The 21,098-nt window shown below is 38.3% G+C and overlaps 2 protein-coding genes across 24 annotated transcripts in view; one reads left to right on the top strand and one right to left on the bottom strand.

Moving 5' to 3' along the window:
* Snap29 (Synaptosomal-associated protein 29kDa) overlaps positions 1–21,045 on the top strand; it is a 43,164-nt gene extending 22,119 nt beyond the window's left edge. Inside the window, exons 7-8 of one of the 3 annotated variants that reach the window (XR_011716702.1) lie at positions 4,314–4,488; positions 19,011–21,045. Coding sequence is in view for 1 of the 3 variants with exons in the window: in XM_071693216.1 (XP_071549317.1) it covers positions 4,314–4,411 (98 nt within the window). In the remaining 2 variants the exon portion in view is untranslated. Of the gene's footprint in view, positions 1–4,313; positions 6,590–10,134; positions 10,273–19,010 lie in introns of those variants that run through there. The other 2 variants (XR_011716701.1, XM_071693216.1) reach the window with 2 other exon arrangements.
* Fak (protein tyrosine kinase 2 Fak) overlaps positions 6,442–21,098 on the bottom strand; it is a 216,925-nt gene continuing 202,268 nt past the window's right edge. For 16 of the 21 annotated variants that reach the window (XM_071693201.1, XM_071693208.1, XM_071693199.1 and 13 more), the window contains 5 exons: positions 15,784–15,984; positions 12,329–12,514; positions 10,177–10,401; positions 9,217–9,323; positions 6,442–7,792 (listed from right to left, as the gene is read on the bottom strand). In XM_071693201.1, the coding sequence (XP_071549302.1) occupies positions 7,669–7,792; positions 9,217–9,323; positions 10,177–10,401; positions 12,329–12,514; positions 15,784–15,984 (843 nt within the window). In that variant the 3' untranslated portion in view covers positions 6,442–7,668. Of the gene's footprint in view, positions 7,793–9,216; positions 9,324–10,176; positions 10,402–12,328; positions 12,515–15,783; positions 15,988–21,098 lie in introns of all 21 variants that reach the window. The other 5 variants (XM_071693206.1, XM_071693207.1, XM_071693191.1 and 2 more) reach the window with 1 other exon arrangement.

Here is a 21,098-nt window from a genome sequence, read left to right on the forward strand (position 1 = left end):
CACCATATATTCTTAATACCTTCCACAGAGCATCTCTATCAACTCTATCATATGCCTTCTTCAGATCCATAAATGCTACATTCAAATCCATTTGTTTTTCTAAGTATTTCTCACATACATTCTTCAAAGCAAACACCTGATCCACACATCCTCTACCACTTCTGAAACCACACTGCTCTTCCCCAATCTGATGCTCTGTACATGCCTTCACCCTCTCAATCAATACCTTCCATATAATTTTCCAGGAATACTCAACAAACTTTTTTTTTTTTTTTTTTTTTTTTTTTATACCTCGTCGCTGTCTCCCGCGTTTGCGAGGTAGCGCAAGGAAACAGACGAAAGAAATGGCCCAACCCCCCCCATACACATGTACATACATACGTCCACACACGCAAACATACATACCTACACAGCTTTCCATGGTTTACCCCGGACGCTTCACATGCCTTGATTCAATCCACTGACAGCACGTCAACCCCTGTATACCACATCGCTCCAATTCACTCTATTCCTTGCCCTCCTTTCACCCTCCTGCATGTTCAGGCCCCGATCACACAAAATCCTTTTCACTCCATCTTTCCACCTCCAATTTGGTCTCCCTCTTCTCCTCGTTCCCTCCACCTCCGACACATATATCCTCTTGGTCAATCTTTCCTCACTCATTCTCTCCATGTGCCCAAACCACTTCAAAACACCCTCTTCTGCTCTCTCAACCACGCTCTTTTTATTTCCACACATCTCTCTTACCCTTACGTTACTTACTCGATCAAACCACCTCACACCACACATTGTCCTCAAACATCTCATTTCCAGCACATCCATCCTCCTGCGCACAACTCTATCCATAGCCCACGCCTCGCAACCATACAACATTGTTGGAACCACTATTCCTTCAAACATACCCATTTTTGCTTTCCGGGATAATGTTCTCGACTTCCACACATTTTTCAAGGCTCCCAAAATTTTTGCCCCCTCCCCCACCCTATGATCCACTTCCGCTTCCATGGTTCCATCCGCTGACAGATCCACTCCCAGATATCTAAAACACTTCACTTCCTCCAGTTTTTCTCCATTCAAACTCACCTCCCAATTGACTTGACCCTCAACCCTACTGTACCTAATAACCTTGCTCTTATTCACATTTACTCTTAACTTTCTTCTTCCACACACTTTACCAAACTCCGTCACCAGCTTCTGCAGTTTCTCACATGAATCCGCCACCAGCGCTGTATCATCAGCGAACAACAACTGACTCACTTCCCAAGCTCTCTCATCCCCAACAGACTTCATACTTGCCCCTCTTTCCAAGACTCTTGCATTTACCTCCCTAACAACCCCATCCATAAACAAATTAAACAACCATGGAGACATCACACACCCCTGCCGCAAACCTACATTCACTGAGAACCAATCACTTTCCTCTCTTCCTACACGTACACATGCCTTACATCCTCGATAAAAACTTTTCACTGCTTCTAACAACTTGCCTCCCACACCATATATTCTTAATACCTTCCACAGAGCATCTCTATCAACTCTATCATATGCCTTCTCCAGATCCATAAATGCTACATACAAATCCATTTGCTCTTCTAAGTATTTCTCACATACATTCTTCAAAGCAAACACCTGATCCACACATCCTCTACCACTTCTGAAACCACACTGCTCTTCCCCAATCTGATGCTCTGTACATGCCTTCACCCTCTCAATCAATACCCTCCCATATAATTTACCAGGAATACTCAACAAACTTATACCTCTGTAATTTGAGCACTCACTCTTATCCCCTTTGCCTTTGTACAATGGCACTATGCACGCATTCCGCCAATCCTCAGGCACCTCACCATGAGTCATACATACATTAAATAACCTTACCAACCAGTCAACAAACTTACACCTCTGTAATTTGAACACTCACTTTTATCCCCTTTGCCTTTGTACAATGGCACTATGCAAGCATTCCGCCAATCCTCAGGCACCTCACCATGATTCATACGTACATTAGATAATCTAACTAACCAGTCAACAACACAGTCACCCCCTTTTTTTAATAAATTCCTTTGCAATACCATCCAAACCTGCTGCCTTGCCGGCTTTCATCTTCCGCAAAGCATTTACTACCTCTTCTGTGTTTACCAAATCATTTTCCCTAACCCTCTCACTTTGCACACCACCTCGACCAAAACACCCTATATCTGCCACTCTATCATCAAACACATTCAACAAACCTTCAAAATACTCACTCCATCTCCTTCTCACATCACCACTACTTGTTATCACCTCCCCATTAGCCCCCTTCACTGATGTTCCCATTTGTTCCCTTGTCTTATGCACTTTACCTCCTTCCAAAACATCTTTTTTTTCTCCCTAAAATTTAATGATACTCTCTCACCCCAACTCAGGCCCCTCAAAACTTTCTATGGTTTACCCCAGACGCTTCAAGTGCCCTGGTTCAATCCATTGACAGCATGTTGACCCCGGTATATCACATCGTTCCAGTTCAGTCTATTCATTGCATACCTTTCACCCTCCTGCATGTTCAGGCCCCGATCGTTCAGAATCTTTTTCATGCCATCCTTCCACCTCCAATTTGGTGTCCCACTTCTCCTCGTTCCCTTCACCTCTGACACGTATATCTTCTTTGTCAATCTCTCCTCACTCATTCTCTCCATGTGACCAACCCATTTCGATACACCCTCTTTTGCTCTCTCAACCACACTCTTTTTATTACCACATATCTCTCTTACACATACACATCAACATATACACAAATACATACGCATACACCGACATCTACATATATACACTTGTACTTATTCATACTGCTTGCCCTCTTTCATTCCTGGTGACACCCTGCCCCACAGGGAACAGCATCGCTACCCACCTAAGTACTGGGGGGGTTTAATGACAGCTGCATAGTGAGCCAGCATTTCATTGGTTGTCAAGTTGCATTCCTTTGACCCAGGTAGCTGTCTTTTCCATCTGCTTCACCTACACTTGGATGACTGGCATTTTGTTCACAAGCATACATTCTCTCCTTGTCATACATAATGCATGACAACACTTGACACAGCTCATTCTTTATAACTAGATTTTCATACAGTGAGCACAATGTGCTAACCCTGCCTTTTGGTGTAATGAGAGAAGTAATAGGTAGTAGTAGTAGGTAGGAACATTTAGGAAGGAGCGTTAGGTAGAAATTTTGGGTAGAAGCAGTAGGTAGGAACATTAGGAAGGAGCATTAGTAGAAATAGTCAGTTGAAACATTACGTTAAGACCCTCTGCAACACTGTGCAAGAGTTGCCCTTTACCAGTGGCCTGATAAAGGCTAAGAAGCAGCACAGAAGTTCGCTAATTATGGAGATTATTGCTATGGCCAACCCATTGAGGGAGTTCCAATTGGGAACAGACTTCAAGGATATAGATAGATAGATAGCCATGCATAAGAAAAAGAAATTGGATATTTTTTGTCAGTACCTGTCCATAATAAGCATTTCATGTGCATTAAAGAAATATATTGTGATATATATTGTGATATATCCCTGGGGATAGGGGATTAAGAATACTTCCCACGTATTCCCTGCGTGTCGTAGAAGGCGACTAAAAGGGAAGGGTGCGGGGGGCTGGAAATCCTCCACTCTCGTTTTTTTTTTTTAATTTTCCAAAAGAAGGAACAGAGGGGGCCAGGTGAGGATATTCCAAAAAAGGCCCAGTCCTCTGTTCTTAACGCTACCTCGCTAACGCGGGAAATGGCGAATAGTTTAAAAGAAAGAAGAAAGATATAGTTCACCTTGTCATACAAATCTGAAACATTATTTTATGTATTGATAGTCTTTTCTGTCACCATAGCTGTCCATTATACATAACCATCACATTCAGTTCTCTGACTTGTCTCCAAATTTTTTCATCATTCAGTGTACTTTCTGAGTCACTCTTCTGTGATTTCATTTCTTCTGGGAATGTCCCTGTTCCTCTCCTGAGTCACATTGTCATGTTAAGGGCCAATTTGATTATAATCCATTAAATTTAGTCTGTGGACTTGTTCATTTACAGGTATGCTTCAAATATTTGGATAAGCAAACTTTTCATTATTATTTATAGTATACCTCCCAGTAAATTTTTTAAAGGGAAGGCAGTGATGTTTCAAAAAAGGCATCATGGCTAGGCATTAACCTTTGGGGTTCTGATGTTAGAACCTCTGCTCTTATTATCTTCAAAGATTTTATTAGTATGTCACCATGCATCTCATTGTTCACTTCCCCAGACCTGTTCATAAGCTTTGACCCCAGAATTAATAGATTCTACATTAGATCTTTTCAGACGGAACAGCTGCTTACTACTCAAATGCAAAGTATCGGCGTACCCTGAAGTAGGCAGTAGTGATCATCATCCGACTTTTATTCATTAGAAGGACAACTGGAATCCCATTGGCTCCTGATGAATTGGAAAATAGAAGAAAAGTGCTGGCCTCAGTGGAAAGACAAGGTAAAATCTATGCCATTTTCCAGTAGACATATTTTGGAGAACAGTGTGAAGTACTTTAGTATTTTTAATTGAGATATGCACCAGTGTGTTCAAACATGCAAAGGGCATATATTTCTGAAAGTTTTTATCCCCATGGTGGACAGAGGAATACTGATTAGCTAGAGCTAAGAGATGGTGTTAATTTTTTCTTAATATTAAAGATGTATAGTATCTTCGTAATAGGTGGTCAAAATAACAAAGAAAAAAATACGGGCTCAACTTTTTCTCAGAAATAAATCTAACCCCATCTGACAAAAGTATGGAAAATTTTTAATATAGTTCAAGATAGGGCCCCCAACAATTTTCCACTCACCTCCCAAGTTACCCTCACCTCTCAAGATATAAATCTAATATTACTCTGGCAGCATTTTAGGTTGAAAAATACATTCTGATAATGAACAAGGCATGCTCAGAGGAATTTAATCCACTGATCTAGATGGGCAGTGACAATAGCATTCATGAATTCCAAAACGTTAAGACAACAGGTAAAGATGACTTTCCTTAGGAATTCTTAACTCATAGCCCAACCAAAGGCAAAATTTTCCATATTAAATCCAACCAAAGTTGACTGGAAAGAAATTTCTCCGTACCTTTTAAGCCTGCATTAATTCTACCCTTTTAAGGTATAATAAAGAGGCCTTGCAACCAAATTTCAACCTACCTATCTCTTTCCTCTCAACAGTTGGGGAAAGTGATAGAATAATTGGTTTATAACAAACTCTTTTGGTAAATTGGAACAAAATATATGTTATCACTTTATCAGGCTGGTTTTAGCCAACAAAGATCAACTTGACTGGTTGGTTAGATGAGCATTACATAGTATGCATTGTGGATTAGGAGACACAAAAAAAAATTTAACATAAAATGAGCACCATCTGTGGGGAGTCCTCTAAAACTTACATGGTAAACCGATAAACTTAAGACTTAGACAAAAAAAGATCCTCTCATTGCTCTTTCCTGTTTCTTCTTTTATAGTAATAATACAGGAAAGGAGGATTCCCAACCCCCATGGTCACCCTTTATGATATACAGGAGTTATATGGGTAGTATTTTTTCCCCTGTTCCCATATTAAAGTTTCTTTTTTCTCTCAAATGTTTGCCAGTAGTTAGTTGTGCAGATGATAAATGCAAGAATTGTTAGTTTTATCATAAATGCATCAAGATTGGCACACTTCTAGATACTGCCTTTTTAAATGTGTATATATGTATATGTCTGTGTGTATATATATATATGTATATGTTGAGATGTATAGGTATGTATATTTGCGTGTGTGAACGCAAATATGTGTGTGTAGGTGGGTTGGGCCATTCTTTCGGCTGTTTCCTTGCACTACCTCGCTAACGCGGGAGACAGCGGCAAAGCAAAGTAAATAAATGATAAATAACAGTTTATCAGTGGAGCATAGTTGTAGGCTGCAACATTAGGTAGTAGTAGTAATTGTTGGTAGCAGCCTATGAAAACGTGCTAGAGTTGCCCCCTGCCAGTGTTCCGCTAAAGGTGAGACACCAAAGGCCGTGATGCGAGCAACACTGTTGTTCACCAGTTATGGTGATTTTTTTTTGTGGTGGCCATCCCCTTGAGGGAATTCTGAAGGGCATGGGCATCACCGATATAGGTAGATGTATGGAAATAGTAGGTTGGAAATATAAGGCAGGAGCATTTGGTAACAACATTAGGTAGAAGTAGTTGATAGAAATATTAAGCACGAGCATTAGGTAGACATAGTCAGTAGAAAAATTAGGTTGGAGCCTCTGTATAAACTGCACTCGAGTTGCCCTCTGCCTGTAGCCTGTTAAGGGTGAGGCACTGAAGGCTAAGAAGCAGCATGAGTTTGCAAGTTATGGAGATTATTGCTTTGGCCAACCTTGAAGGAATTCCAGGTGGGTACAGGCATTAGATAGATAGAAAAACACTTGTGGGTCATTGTTCTTTATTCAGTGAGACCATCAAATTAAATAATTACACTCAGTGAAGTTTTAATATTTACACCACAAAGATCATATAGTACATATTCATATATATATATATATATATTTATATATATAAAGACATGAGTTGGAGTACGTACAAGAGCTTGCAACGTGGCCACAAAATATACACATCGGATGTGCATTTCCTCATCAAAGATAAAAAATATGCAAAAAGCTTGGCTGTGGAAATATTGCCAATCTTGAGCACTTTACATTCTGATGAACAAAAGGCACATGAGCTATGTCTAATCAGTGACCTCGAGAATCTGATGAAAACTTTGGCCACTCATGACTACAGGCAGCAAGCTATGACACCGAAGAAATGGTATCAGTATGGCCCTTTCATAAATGATTTATGTACTTTCCTTTTTACTTATTTCCATATCTTTAAAATAATGTGTTCTTATACCATAAATCATTTTCCCATTTTAATGTAAAAAGTAAAAAGTTCCCATAAAATGTAAAGAACCTGAAAGTTCATCATTTATGAGTTTGGCCAAGGATAGAGAACAGAAGTTAACTAGCAGTCTTGTTAAAATAAGATTTTGAAGTCAGTGTCATACATCCATCCACACACACATACACACACCAGGGAAAAAATTTTGCACTTGTCTTCTGATTATACCGTGACATCCTCTTGTTAACAGTAATGGAATAAGACACCCTAAGGAAAACAACCTGGGCTCAAGTTTGTCACCTCCTGACATGCAGTAATCACAGTAAGGCTAGGTGACACTGACTAATAAAACTAATTGTTGAAATGTGCTCTCACTCATCCTGGGAAAAATATTGATGCAAATCAGAGAACACCTGCTCCCACTTTGTTGTCCACTTTAAATGTAAAATTAATTACTTACAGCAGTTAAGAATTCTTCGGAGTCCCACTTTAACAAGGGCCACAATATACTGGACACCAGATATCATGTAGAGTGTATACCTGTTTAATAACTATTTACAAATAACCTAAGTATTACATGAGACAGGTGTCCAGAAAACCAGAATTTACACAAAATTTCTATTTCGTAGATTAAAAACTCGTATTCATAGTCAAGTATTTCTACGGAGTCTTATAAATAAGCCACAGGTTTCATAGATTTCAGGCTTGTCAAATTTTGTCCAAGATGCACTTTGGGAGGGGGGAGTGTTCAGGTGTTGACTGCCATGGATCAATTACACAGCGGAATGTTTGTTTGGCAGGAAGGCAGCCAGGTTGTGTCTCACTCTTACACCATCTATTACGTCTAGTAGATTCTTGGAATCCATGGCAAGAACATGAGCAGCAGAGAGCAACTGCCTGCAAGAATTCAATCAATCAGAAAGTGAAAAAATAATATTCAAGCATCAACTCATGATTTATATGTTTAATGACACAAATGTAATGCTAAGAATTCTGCATGTTGTATACACAGTCTCCAAAAGTCTGAAAAGGTGTAAATAATCCGTGATTATAGTGGTGAATGAATAAAACAAACATGAAGAAACTGAACAAGACAACAATGAAGGTGTGACAAAACAGATTTGGAATTCCCTATACCAAAGAAACGGATACAGTAAAAGTTTTATCCAACAATCAGAAAACTTGTGCCTGGAATTTCCAAAATCTCCCAGTACACAGGCATTCTGTAGTACTGGTATCCAAACAATTTTATGTGGCACAATTAGGCTGCTCTTCGTGCTTTGTTTTTTCCGAAATTACAATAGGAAAAAACCTATTACCAAGTGAGAGACTCAACGAATTCCAAAGTTAAGAGAAGTCAGACACCAGACTATAATACTGGTTCAATCTGGAATGATCTGAATGAAAGTGCTCCCATTAAAGGTTCAATTAAAAAAGTTTTCCCACCTTTAATATTTTTAAAAACTTAATAATATGGTAATTTCAGAAAAAAACAAGGGTGGGATGTAGATAATTAACCCTTTTACTTCACAAATGATTTTATGCCTTTTCCCACTGTGAGGAAAACAAAGTTGAAAAAGACAATCTTACAAACAAACTTTTCCTTTCCTAGTTTAGAAAAAACAATATGTACTTACAGGCCCATCCTAAGTACCCAAAAAAATGTAACTTTTTCATTTATATGATATGGTACACAAAAAACTTATCTGAGCTTTTCTAACTTTGGAAAAACATTATTTACCAGACTAGCCAATCCAAAGTACAGGTGGTGGTGGTACAGATATATGTGCCACAGATGTGGGAAGTCATTAAAGAAGGTACAAAACCACCCATCATGGTCACTAGTGCATTAATGAGGCCTCCAGGCAGCCTCAGTGACTCATCCTTTGTAAGGGCTGCCATCTATGGCTTACAATCAGCGTGCAAAGAGCCAGTAATTAATTTAAGGTGGTAAATTCAGTCTGAAACTCCTTTCCTACTTCCTATTCTTTGCATTTTTCATTTAGTCTGTAGACATTATAATTAGGCTTCAGCTCATGGCGGGGTTACGCTCATGCCAATCTTGTTAAATCCACCCTCTGCTGAACTACTGAATCTCATGTTCTAAGAGGGGTTATATTCTTAATCAAATATCCCTAGTATAACTCTTAAGAATGGATTATACTGTACCAGAAGCACTTAGCTTACCTCCTTGTCATCATGTAATTTAGACAATATTCAATGGAAAGTTACTGGAAAAAAGGCATCATACTGAAACATGGTGATGTGGGCTTTAGGTTAACTTCAAGTTAACACAAGGAATGGGTAAAATAACAACTTACTTGCGGTATTCTTCATCTAATGTTGTGTTACAGTACTTCTGTGCTAATTTATATGCTTGTACCAAGTCAGTCATGTCTTTGGATAGCACCTTGTGAGCCAGCTCAACCTGGTGACAAAAGAAAGCATAATACAAAATTAAAACATCAATCTAACTTTTTTTGTATGGCTAATATCCAGTTATTATTTTTATCAAAAACTAATGAAGAGTCAATGTGACATCTACCAACAAGTAAAGGAGAGTCAGTGTTAAATTCATGAGAAACTCAAGAAACGTTCTTATATATCTTTCCTTTCTTCTTTCAAACTATTCACCATTTCCCGCGTTAGCGAGGTAGCGTTAAGAACAGAGGACTGGGCCTTGGAGGGAATATCCTCACCTGGCCCCCTTCTCTGTTCCTTGTTTTGGAAAATTAAAAAAAAAAACGAGAGGGGAAGATTTCCAGCCCCCCGCTCCCTCCCCTTTTAGTCGCCTTCTACGACACGCAGGGAATACGTGGGAAGTATTCTTTCTCCCCTATCCCCAGGGATGAAATATATATCTATTAAAGTATGAAAGGGAAGTCAGTATTACATCTATTATAAAGATTAAAAGAAAGCTATAATATATCTATTTAAGACAAAAGGAGTCATAAGCTTTGATCTATTATTAAATGGCAAACTAAAAAACTAGATCTCAAAATCAAACTATGCAAACAAACACATTTTACACACCTTCCAACAGATGACAACAACCCTCAAGCATGGAAGCAGCATGTTTGCAACCTTGACACAACAATAACCAATCTTCAGCATACAATTGCCAATGATGGTCTGGTAAAAGCATGCAATCATGACATGTAATGCATTTATTTTTTAATTGTTTTTTTAGATGGTAAACACTGCAATTCCCTCATCCTTGTATTTTGTACAACTTGCAGAAGACTGTCAATAAAAGGCATTGCCACCTTGAAACTGCTCACCTCTCTATGTGACGAAGGAGGGATTGTTGAAATAAGTGCATCGACTGTAGCAAGCAAGTCCCTCAGTTCTAGCCCAACCTTTTTGACATGGTCAAGGTAATTGTGTATCTGCCCTTCTTTGACGTCATGAGTAAGAGCTGTAATGGCTTTTACAACATGAATAGTTGACTCATACACTTTGTCATTACTACGGTCTAAATCAGCTGTTGGCGTTGGTTCAACCTGCTGTTAAGAGAAAAAAATTTCAATATACATGAACAGAAATAGTGGTCAAAACAAACACAGGGTTCCATATTGAAAATTATTTAAAGACCTATGTTTGACAATTCTATTTTGGAAAAATCAGTTTTATGAGAAGGGACTGATTTTTAGTCTAACAAAGGCAGGTCTAAAGGATGCTTGCCAGGCAGTCATGTAAAGTATAGTACTGTACACATACAGTACAATCTAGAAATAATTACATAAACTTGCATATAATATGTATCTATGGTTTGATATAGAAGGTTACACAAAAAGTATTCAATAAATCTATTGTACATGCACTAAACAGTGAATCTGGACTAGAACAATCTTGACAAATATTGTAAAAGTAACCTGGTTCATTTTCAGATTTCTGCTTTTTGTATTCCATCATTATTCTCAGGGATAAAGGAAAATTAACATAACTCATCTCACATGTGTGAAGAAAGGTGGAAATGGGTAGCCTGGATATAATCCCCTCCTGTATCAGTTTCTCAACATGTGAACAAATGGAGCAAAACAAGGATTTTTCCTTGAGGGCTCAATTCCTAATGTTAACTTGCTGACAAGGAGGGTGGTGAATAATCCATGGTACCACGAAAAAGCAAAATATATTTGCCTTTTTGTCTAGATGTGATAACTAAACTGATAAAACTTTAGTCTGATCAAAATATGCTCCTAAATTTCACTCATACAGATGAATTCTTAGTAGCAGGAGTTGGTTATTTGTTTCAAGAAACCAAGTAAAATTTATGCATCTGAGTAGAGGATAAATAAAATACCATCTATCTATCCATCTGGTGTTACTGGATTCTACCTGCAAGTAGTTATACTTCGAATTAGAAGTCACCTTTGGTGAGGCTGTATCATTACCAATAGTAGAAAGCAGTAAGTCTCATAAAAATACATTAGCTCCAGAAGATATCCATCATTTCCCTGTTCCTGGGCCTTTAGGCAAGCTAATTTGTCTATCAGTGGTTGGAATGAAAACATATGTGCAATACTTCCATCCCACTGCTGTCACCCAGTGCAAGGTTATTTCACAGTTGTTAAGGTGTATTTCATGTTTTTGAAGGTTAAATATTCAGACTCATTTTATTGTTTAAACCAACTTCACTGAGGGAAGGGGTTCAGAGTATCTGTGGCTGCATCAGTGAGTTTAAGTTGGTTCTACGACCACCTGAGGAGCTCACATAAATAATTCTTTCAATTTTTAAGCCTTTTCAAGGTTATTATATTTCCTCAACTTTCTGGTGAACCAAAAAAATATGATGGATTCTCCAAAACTGAATTTCAAGTCTCTTACAGAGTGAGAAAAAGACAAGATCCTAAGCCTCTGGTTGAAAGTATCTGTATAAAGATGCAGTTGGAAAATTTGTAGGCTTGCTGAGATTTACACAAATTGATCTACCAGCTATAGAGGAATAACAAAACTGTTTCTGAAAGGGTGGAAGCAGTCTTTAGATCATATAGGAGCTGACTTTTATGAGGCTTTTGGTGGATAATTATAAGCAACAGTTTTAGATTCCAAATGTGATAAAGGTTTGATATTTAGTTACAGCCTCTTAGTACCTATCAGATAAGTATTCTTTGGTCATTACAAATGAACAGCCCACTTCATTTTCACTTCCTTTGAAGAAATGATGATTACCCCTGAATTACTAATTAAAACATTTCCATATCTGTCAATTACATAGTAAAGCCACGATGTTCAAGTACTCTGAATATCATTTCTTGCTTATTGGACTCCCAGTGATGACCAGTCACCATGACCTATCTCCCCAGCTTGTGCTAAGTGGAATATAAGTGAAGAACTAGTAAATGTTACATACCATATACATCAAGTGAAGAAAATATATAAAACTACAAAGTGATAGCTGAGCTTTCAAAAGAGTTTAGTACTTTCACTTACCTTAACTACAATCTTTGGCTCTTCAACAGCAGAACTGGAGCCATTGGAGAGTGGAGTGGCAGATCCCTCTCTTTGTTCTTCTGTTTGTGCCGGAGAAGGGGAGGAGGGAGGATGATGAGTTACTGGAGAATCGCTATCGGAATCAGATTTGTCAGAGGCACTCATGGCAAAAGACATACGTTTTCTCTGTAAGAATATACCAGAAATGAAAGATAAATATTAATCAAAAGGCTTTGCATAAAATATGGACAATATAAACCTAATCAGAAACTGCACTGACAGTACTAGACAAAAGTTTATAAAATGCAATTTAGTAATGTGCAAGAATAAAGTTTTCCCATAGTTCTTGGTCACATAATATCCACACACACAAAAAAAAAGAAAAATGAATAAAAGAACAATGTGAGGATGCTTCACACCTTTCTCTCATCAAATAAAACTGCCTGTACTTGGGCCAGCGCCTAAGTTAATGTCAAAGCTTCCATGACTTTTTTTCTCTGACACCAGCATTGGCTCTGCCTTTTGGAAAAATTCTATCACAAGTATTCATAAGTGCTGGGCTAAAGCATTCTTCATTTCTTACAAGGGTTCTAGAAATGAGTGCATGTAGGGGCTGGTGTGACTTGAGTTTACTGGGAAGGGTGAAGAAAAGTTACTAGGTATGTAACACAGTCATTCACCACCTCAGTGACGAGTCACTGCCTACCTGCTATGGTCCTCTAAGTCTTATGGGATTACTATATATAGTGCATTTTTATGTTCATTCAGAAAGAGAAATTGTAATTTGCAAATACTGGAATGAGCTGTAGGATGACCATCTAATTGCTATGACCTTAGCTTTTGTTTTTCATTTCTACCCTTTAAGTTTTGAGTAAAAGTCATAGGATGTGTACAACTCCACTGATGTTTCAGTTTCTTATATAGATTTAAGACATAACTACATGTGTGGAATGGTCGGAGGGAGTGCTGGGGAAAGAACTAAAATAAAAAAAAAAAAAAAATCAAAGAAAGACAGGATGGAATGTGGGAGATGAGCGTAATACCATATCTTTGCTGAACATCATATCAAAAATTGAATGAAATTTGAAACACAAATAAATACACTATCTGACATATTAAGATGCATGGTGATTAAAAATGAATAATAATAATATAATATGGCTCCTCCATACAGCCAAGAATTATATTTGGATATGTGCTGGCTAGGGTTGATAACGTACTTTCCACATAATTTAATTATCTGTACAAAGTCTAGAACGGATGTGTGCAAATAGTAAACATCAGACTGTACTCTTTGCTTGGAGGAATTAAGCTGGAAAAAACAATGAACCATATCATCAATAAATGGTTCTTAATTTCAAGTAAATTAATAAGCACCTCTCACTTAAAGTGTATGCCATATATAATTTCTTCATAACTGGTTTACACAATTTGCTCTATAAAATTTTATTTTCACAATGTTCGTGCACAATAGTATCCTTTTCCAACCCCAAAACTTCTTTCACTCATTTAAAGTATTTTTTCTTCTTCACATTATATATGACAGTGAAAAAGCCAATGTGTGCGAATGATTCCATTTTGTCTCTGATACTACTCTGCTTAAGTAGGAAGAGCAAGTTTAAAATATGTAATCATTCTTCTTTCTCTTATTATAACTATTGTTATTCCAGAATGAATCAAATCAAAACAGATAAGAGTAAGCTAATATGCCCCTCTGCTTTGCTGCTAAGGGCATGAAGATGACTGTACTTCACATTACTCCACCAGGAAATTTTGATATTATTTTTAATATCAGAGGAGGATGGTGCTAAGTAAGTGGCATCTAGTATTGTTTCTTTGAAAAAAGAAAGCAGTACGACCAAGAGGGTTCCTAGTGGTGGACCTTTAGGTAATGCTGAAAATGACAATTCTCCACAAGAAAAATATATGGAGTACGTTTGGTTACAAGTATTTTTTTTATTTATTTATTTATTTTGCTTTGTCGCTGTCTCCTGCGTTTGCGAGGTAACGCAAGGAAACAGACGAAAGAAATGGCACAACCCACCCCCATACACAATGTACACACACACACGCAAATATACATACCTATACATCTCAATGTACACATATATATATACACACACAGACACATACATATATACCCATGCACACAATTCACACTGTCTGCCCCTATTCATTCCCATCGCCACCTCGCCACACATGGAATACCATCCCCCTCCCCCCTCATGTGTGCGAGGCAGCACTAGGAAAAGACAACAAAGGCCCCATTCGTTCACACTCAGTCTCCAGCTGTCACGCAATAATGCCCGAAACCACAGCTCCCTTTCCACATCCAGGCCCCACAGAACTTTCCATGGTTTACCCCAGACGCTTCACATGCCCTGATTCAATCCACTGACAGCACGTCAACCTCGGTATACCACATCGATCCAATTCACTCTATTCCTTGCCCGCCTTTCACCCTCCTGCATGTTCAGGCCCCGATCACACAAAATCTTTTTCACTCCATCTTTCCACCTCCAATTTGGTCTCCCACTTCTCCTTGTTACCTCCACCTCCGACACATATATCCTCTTTGTAAATCTTTCCTCACTCATTCTCTCCATGTGCCCAAACCATTTCAAAACACCCTCTTCTGCTCTCTCAACCACGCTCTTTTTATTTCCACACATCTCTCTTACCCTTACATTACTTACTCGATCAAACCACCTCACACCACACATTGTCCTCAAACATCTCATTTCCAGCACAACCACCCTCCCACGCACAACTCTATCCATAGCCCACGCCTCACAACCATACAACATTGTTGGAACCACTATTCCTTCAAACATACCCATTTTTGCTTTCCGAGATAATGTTCTTGACTTCCACACATTCTTCAAGGCTCCCAGGATTTTCGCCCCCTCCCCCACCCTATGATTCACTTCCGCTTCCATGGTTCCATCCGCTGCCAGATCCACTCCCAGATATCTAAAACACTTTACTTCCTCCAGTTTTTCTCCATTCAAACTTACCTCCCATTTGACTTGACCCTCAACCCTACTGTACCTAATAACATTGCTCTTATTCACATTTACTCTTAACTTTCTTCTTTCACACACTTTACCAGATTCAGTCACCAGCTTCTGCAGTTTCTCACATGAATCAGCCACCAGCGCTGTATCATCAGCGAACAACAACTGACTCACTTCCCAAGCTCTCTCATCCACAACAGACTTCATACTTGCCCCTCTTTCCAAAACTCTTGCATTCACCTCCCTAACAACCCCATCCATAAACAAATTAAACAACCATGGAGACATGGTTACAAGTATCAAGGAATAAACCACAAACACAATGAAGTATAGTACACAATTAAGTATAGTGGTTTTAAGTCATACTTCATAAATTTTGGAAACATGTCTGTCCAGACTACCATTTAAAATGGTAAATATTTGACAGTAAGCACTCACCATATTATTCTCCTCATTTGCAAGCCAGCGGTTATCTTCCTCTGTTTGTCTCTGCTGCTGCCTCAGTCTCTGTTCTAAAAGTTTGTGTTGAAGCTCAGCGACATCAGCAGCCATGACAGAACCCCCCAAGCTGCTTGGTCCTCCTAGACTGCCAGCTCCAATCATCCATTCACCCGTATCACTGTGCTGGCTTCCCTGACGCTGCTGTGAACCAATAATGTAGTTTATCTCTCATTCTTAAAATATAGGGTCAAAGTTATGGCAACCTCCTCAGTTCTCCTGAGTTCCCTCAGCAACGTACTTTCTCATTTTTCCCTTAAAGGAGCTGTTTTTCCACATCCTACTTCCTTCTAATTCAATCCTATGAATGTATTTTTTACAAACCTATCATCATGAATCCTTTCCTCATGATTAAGCTAGTTTGGTATTTCTCTATAACCACTCCATATCACATTCAATATCTTTATTTCTGTATATATACAACTCTACACTACTCCATTACTTACTCCATCCCATCTGGTACAATTGCTAGCATCCTTTAAATAGCTCTAATATCCAGAACCCTAGAACCATCAACTCAACCCAAGTCCACATTTACATATTGTGGCTGGCAGAATGTAGCTGCCTTCAGTGCCATTTTTACATTTCGTCAATTTTTTCCCTTTCAAAACACTTTTCTGGAATGCTCTTTCTTATATCTCAACCGAACCATGTTTGCACAATAACAGTTTGAAATACTTAAGACTCTCACCTCTTCAACAGTTCACCATTATTCCTAGTTTTGGAACTATAAATTCAGCTTACTGGACTGAATGATTCTATAAAACATTACATTCTACTGCTTCACTCCATTCAAAGATCATCACTTTACCTTTAGCATTTACTTTTAATTCTTTTCTTGCACACAGCAAGGAACTTGTTTACCACCTGCTGCTTCTCATCATGTTGCATTAGCAACACTGAAAAATATGCAGATAGGCTAATCGACAATAAACATGTCTTTCCATCAAACTTGCATCATATCCCACTCTCATTGTTGCTTTCATCTCTCTGTGCCCTATCCATACAGCTCCCTCTCCACAGCCAGGTCCAACAGACCCTTTCATGATACCCCTGAAACTACTTCATTTGCCCTGGTTCAACCAACAGCACATCACCTCCTGTATACCCAATCACTTCAATTTGTACCATCCTATGCATGCCTCAAACCCTGATGCATGTTCAGGTCCCGAACACTCAAAGCCCCTTTTGCTCCATACTTCCAGCTCCTCCCCGGTTTCCCCCTTTTCCTTTTTCCACTCACTTCCACATGTATACCCCCTCCCCTCATAGCCTCTCCTCACTCATCCTTTCCATATGTACAGGCCATTTCAGGACAACCTCTTCAACTTTCACATAATCCATTTACTACCAAACCTCTCTCTTTTGTTTGGGACTTACTTACTTCATTCACACAGATATGTAAATGTCCAAGCCATTGCTCCATTATAGTAAGATGTTTGTGGTAAGGGTAAAATTTCATGTATTTATCATGTAAAGTCCAGAACAGGTAGTGTTTTGTTGAGTGGGAGCAATTGGCCATTCAAGGCAATGGGAGGGTGCAGGTTGGATTCAAATCTGTCTGGGGCTAAAAGGGTGACTGAAGACTAATGTAGAAAAGCCAAATAAGTACCTAATGTAGTGTTGCATGTTTGTTGTTGCTTCTGTAGTGTGAGAGTAGTGAAGTGATTGCAAGGTTATCTTTACATGAAAGGACATACATAATTTGGTCTGCAGGGGGTAATGGAAGGTCTTTCAGGAAGAGATTTTAAGATTTTAGGGATGGAGCCTTTGTGAGTGACTGGCTTGGTAGGCAGCTATGAAGTTGGTCAACCAATTTTTGTCACAGTTGTGAAGGGTGCTGTCAAATATCTTTTTATGTAATGATATACTTGGAGGGCAGTATCAAATACTACATTGAGATCTACTGCCACTGTGAGGGAAGGGGGTTGTGGTTGGTTGAAGCCATGTATGGTATGTTTTTGTGAGGTTTGTGTTGTACAGTAGTCGAGTGACAGGTGGAAAAAAAAAGTAGGCAAGAGTGGGATGTTGAACTTGATTCTGTTATGGATCAGTTTTTCAGACTGGATACTGAAGACATTAGAGATGTAAAGTGGTAAGAGAAGAAACAGAATGGGTACTATGTATGGAAGTTTGCAGATATGTTGGATTTTTTTGTGTAGCCAGGAGTAACTGAGGTTATCATAAGATAGTATTACAATGGGGCCAAAGTGTTTTATGTGAAAGTCTGATATGTTGTTTGACCCTGCTTAAGGGAGTTATTTAAGGTTCTGTTTGCAATACTTGTCAGAGGTAGTGATGGGTAGGTGAGCACTAATTTCTGGATGGACTTTGTGTGTGTCATAAATTTCTTGTTTTGAGGTATAGGTGGTTTGTGGCTGATCTATGAGTAGTGTTTTCGGAGTATGTCTTTATGTTCTTTGGGATATGAGGTATCTAGATAATTTGGACTGGGTCAGATGTGCTTCATGTGTGGAGGCAGGGTTGATGTGGCTCTTGTTTAATGCATGCCAGTTGGATGCTGTGGATACTGTGGTTTGCTATGTACAGGATGGCATGCCAGTCAGGAGTTTGCTCTTCAGTAATGAGATTTGTGATAAGGTTGTTTAGAGTTTGGATTCATTCTGTGATTTCTATAGACAGTGTGTGGTTTTATCTGAGCTAGTTTCTTTGTTGTAAGAGGTTTGCAACTTGTAATCAGAGGTTTGGATTATATTTCTAAGTTCTTTTGGCATGTCTTTTTATGGCATTTTTTTTTTTTAACTGAATAAGTAAATGGTTAATGGATAGTTTGTTCAGAGTGCTCCAGGCTGTCTCTGTATGCTGTGCTTGTGTGCAAAAAAGTGATGTCTGGTAAGATTAGCTGCTGGGGGTTGTGGGTTGGGAGTTTGTCTGTTGTTTGCACAGGTCAGTGGTGATGAAACAATGCAGTTGGCTCAAGAGAAATTTCACCCCTTGGATCCTGGACTGAGCCATGCAATATGGTGGGTACTGAAACCTCCACAGAGGTGTTGGTGAGGTTCAGAAGTTGCGAAGTGAATCTGGTAGGGTATGCAGTGGAAGTAGGTAAGCATGTGTTGATTATGTTGCTGTTAGTGACAAGTACATTTATCTTCATGGATTGTATTGCAAAACTGTTATTACTGTCTGTTCTAATTTGTTTTCAGGGTGGTGGCAGCAAATGGGATGATTTGGTGCATTGTCTTTCAGTTGTGTGGCTGTGGACACGTGAGGGATCTGGATACGCAAGTGGTTTCCAAAAAAATAAAATATTAACTGACAATTCAAAATCTTATCCAACATAAAATGTTAAAAGCTCAAAGCCTATTAATCATGTATGCTATTTCCTTTAGTCACTGCTTGGTGGTACAAGAATTCCCCAAGAAATTCTGCATACTAACTCAACACCAAGCATTAAGGACTGAACTGTAGAAAATTAAACATTTGCAGAAAATTTCTGCCTCTTACTTTGGCTATCACATGAGTAAAGCACATGATGCTTGCTCTAACAATTGTAAATATTAGTATGTGACTGCATTAATAGTAATGGCAATGATTATTCTGGATATTAATAACAAACTTTTAAATTAATGCTTATAAAGTTAAAATATTTAGCTTTAAGTGCAGACCTTAAATGATTTATAAATTCTTGTTACTAAGTCATACCTTATGGATAATGAAAAGCAATAATAAGGTAGCTAAAACTCACACTAGTCTTTCTAGGTGATCTACTAGTTGCCTAAAAGCAAGTGCTATTGGAAATGTGCAACAAAAACAACAACAAAAAATAAATGAATAAGTTAAGCCTCTACAACATCAATATAGTAGGAAAAAAAATAGATGCATTAGCAAAACTATAGCTATTTACAGGGCAAATTAAGAGTTTAATCCCATATCAAGAAAAGGTAATTAATGAAATTTTCATTAAAGGCACACCCTGAAAAAAAGGGTTATACAGGAAAATACAGGGATAAAAGGGGAACACAGAATACGTCTTAATTAAGTCTAAAGAAAGTCACACAAAACAATTAATGCAAAGTTATTTAAGCTGTTTTTTGCTGCAGTATGATCATAACTTAAGGTCTTCAACTTTCTTTAAACTCCATGAACTTCACTGTAAGACAAAAATACACCAATATCTTAAGAAACTTATTCCAATGCAAATGAATGTATACATTTCATTATAAGTAATTTTCATGTTACCAATTCAAGAAGCCAACACTGACACATTATAACAATACTTGATCATCCACAGGGACACAGGTGCGCACCTTTGCAACATCACTCATTCGAGCATTCTCACACACTCATTATCATCCATACTAGCACCCTTCCACAAATTTTCAAACCACATCAATGATGTGGATAGTGAAAAGCTCTTTATGAGATGTAGTGTTAAATGCAAACACAGGATATAACATGAAATTAAGCGAGACCTTTCTAAGGAAGATGTAAGTGAGTACTTTTACAGTATAAAAGTGTGGGATGAATGGAACAGAATGAGGACATGGTTAATGCAAAAAAACATACATAACTTTTTAAGAAGTTGTATGACAGTAAAGAATGTTGAAGAGATGGGTACCATGAGTATAAATTTCCCTCCCATACAGTACAAATAAATAATTTCATGTGTGTAAATGATTATCCACTTATGTTCGCATACACATTATCAAAGAGATTCATGTTAATATAAAAACACCCCACCACGCTCATTCACACTAACAGCTAGCTCACCCATGCCAGCATACTCTCATATATTTTTACATGGTTATCCACACTAGCACACTCTCATACACCCTTAAATTCATGCACACTAATACACTCTTACAAAGTTCTGGAAGGTCATCCATATGAGTCAGGGGTGACCTGATCACAACCTCTAAGCTTTTAAAACAGACTGATGATGTAGAAAGTGAACAGTTCTTCCAGAGATGTAGCAATTAAAGTTTCAACCAGAGGACATAACTAGAAATAGATAAAAAAAACTTGATAGAAAAGATGCGAGGAATTACTTCTGTAGTATATGATTGGTGGATGAATCAGATAAAATGACTGAGGACACTTAATGTAAACAGGCTACATAAATTTAGGAAGCTGAATGGCAGAATGTTCATACAAACTCTGTGCATGTGTGGGCGTTTATGTATATACATATGTATGTGGGTGGGTTAGGCCATTCTTTCATCTGTCTATTTGCAAAACCCCGCTAACATGGAAGACACACTAAGTAATATATATATATATTATATATATAT

The sequence above is a fragment of the Panulirus ornatus genome, chromosome 55 (genome assembly GCF_036320965.1).
Source record: "Panulirus ornatus isolate Po-2019 chromosome 55, ASM3632096v1, whole genome shotgun sequence".
Lineage (NCBI taxonomy): Eukaryota > Metazoa > Arthropoda > Malacostraca > Decapoda > Palinuridae > Panulirus > Panulirus ornatus.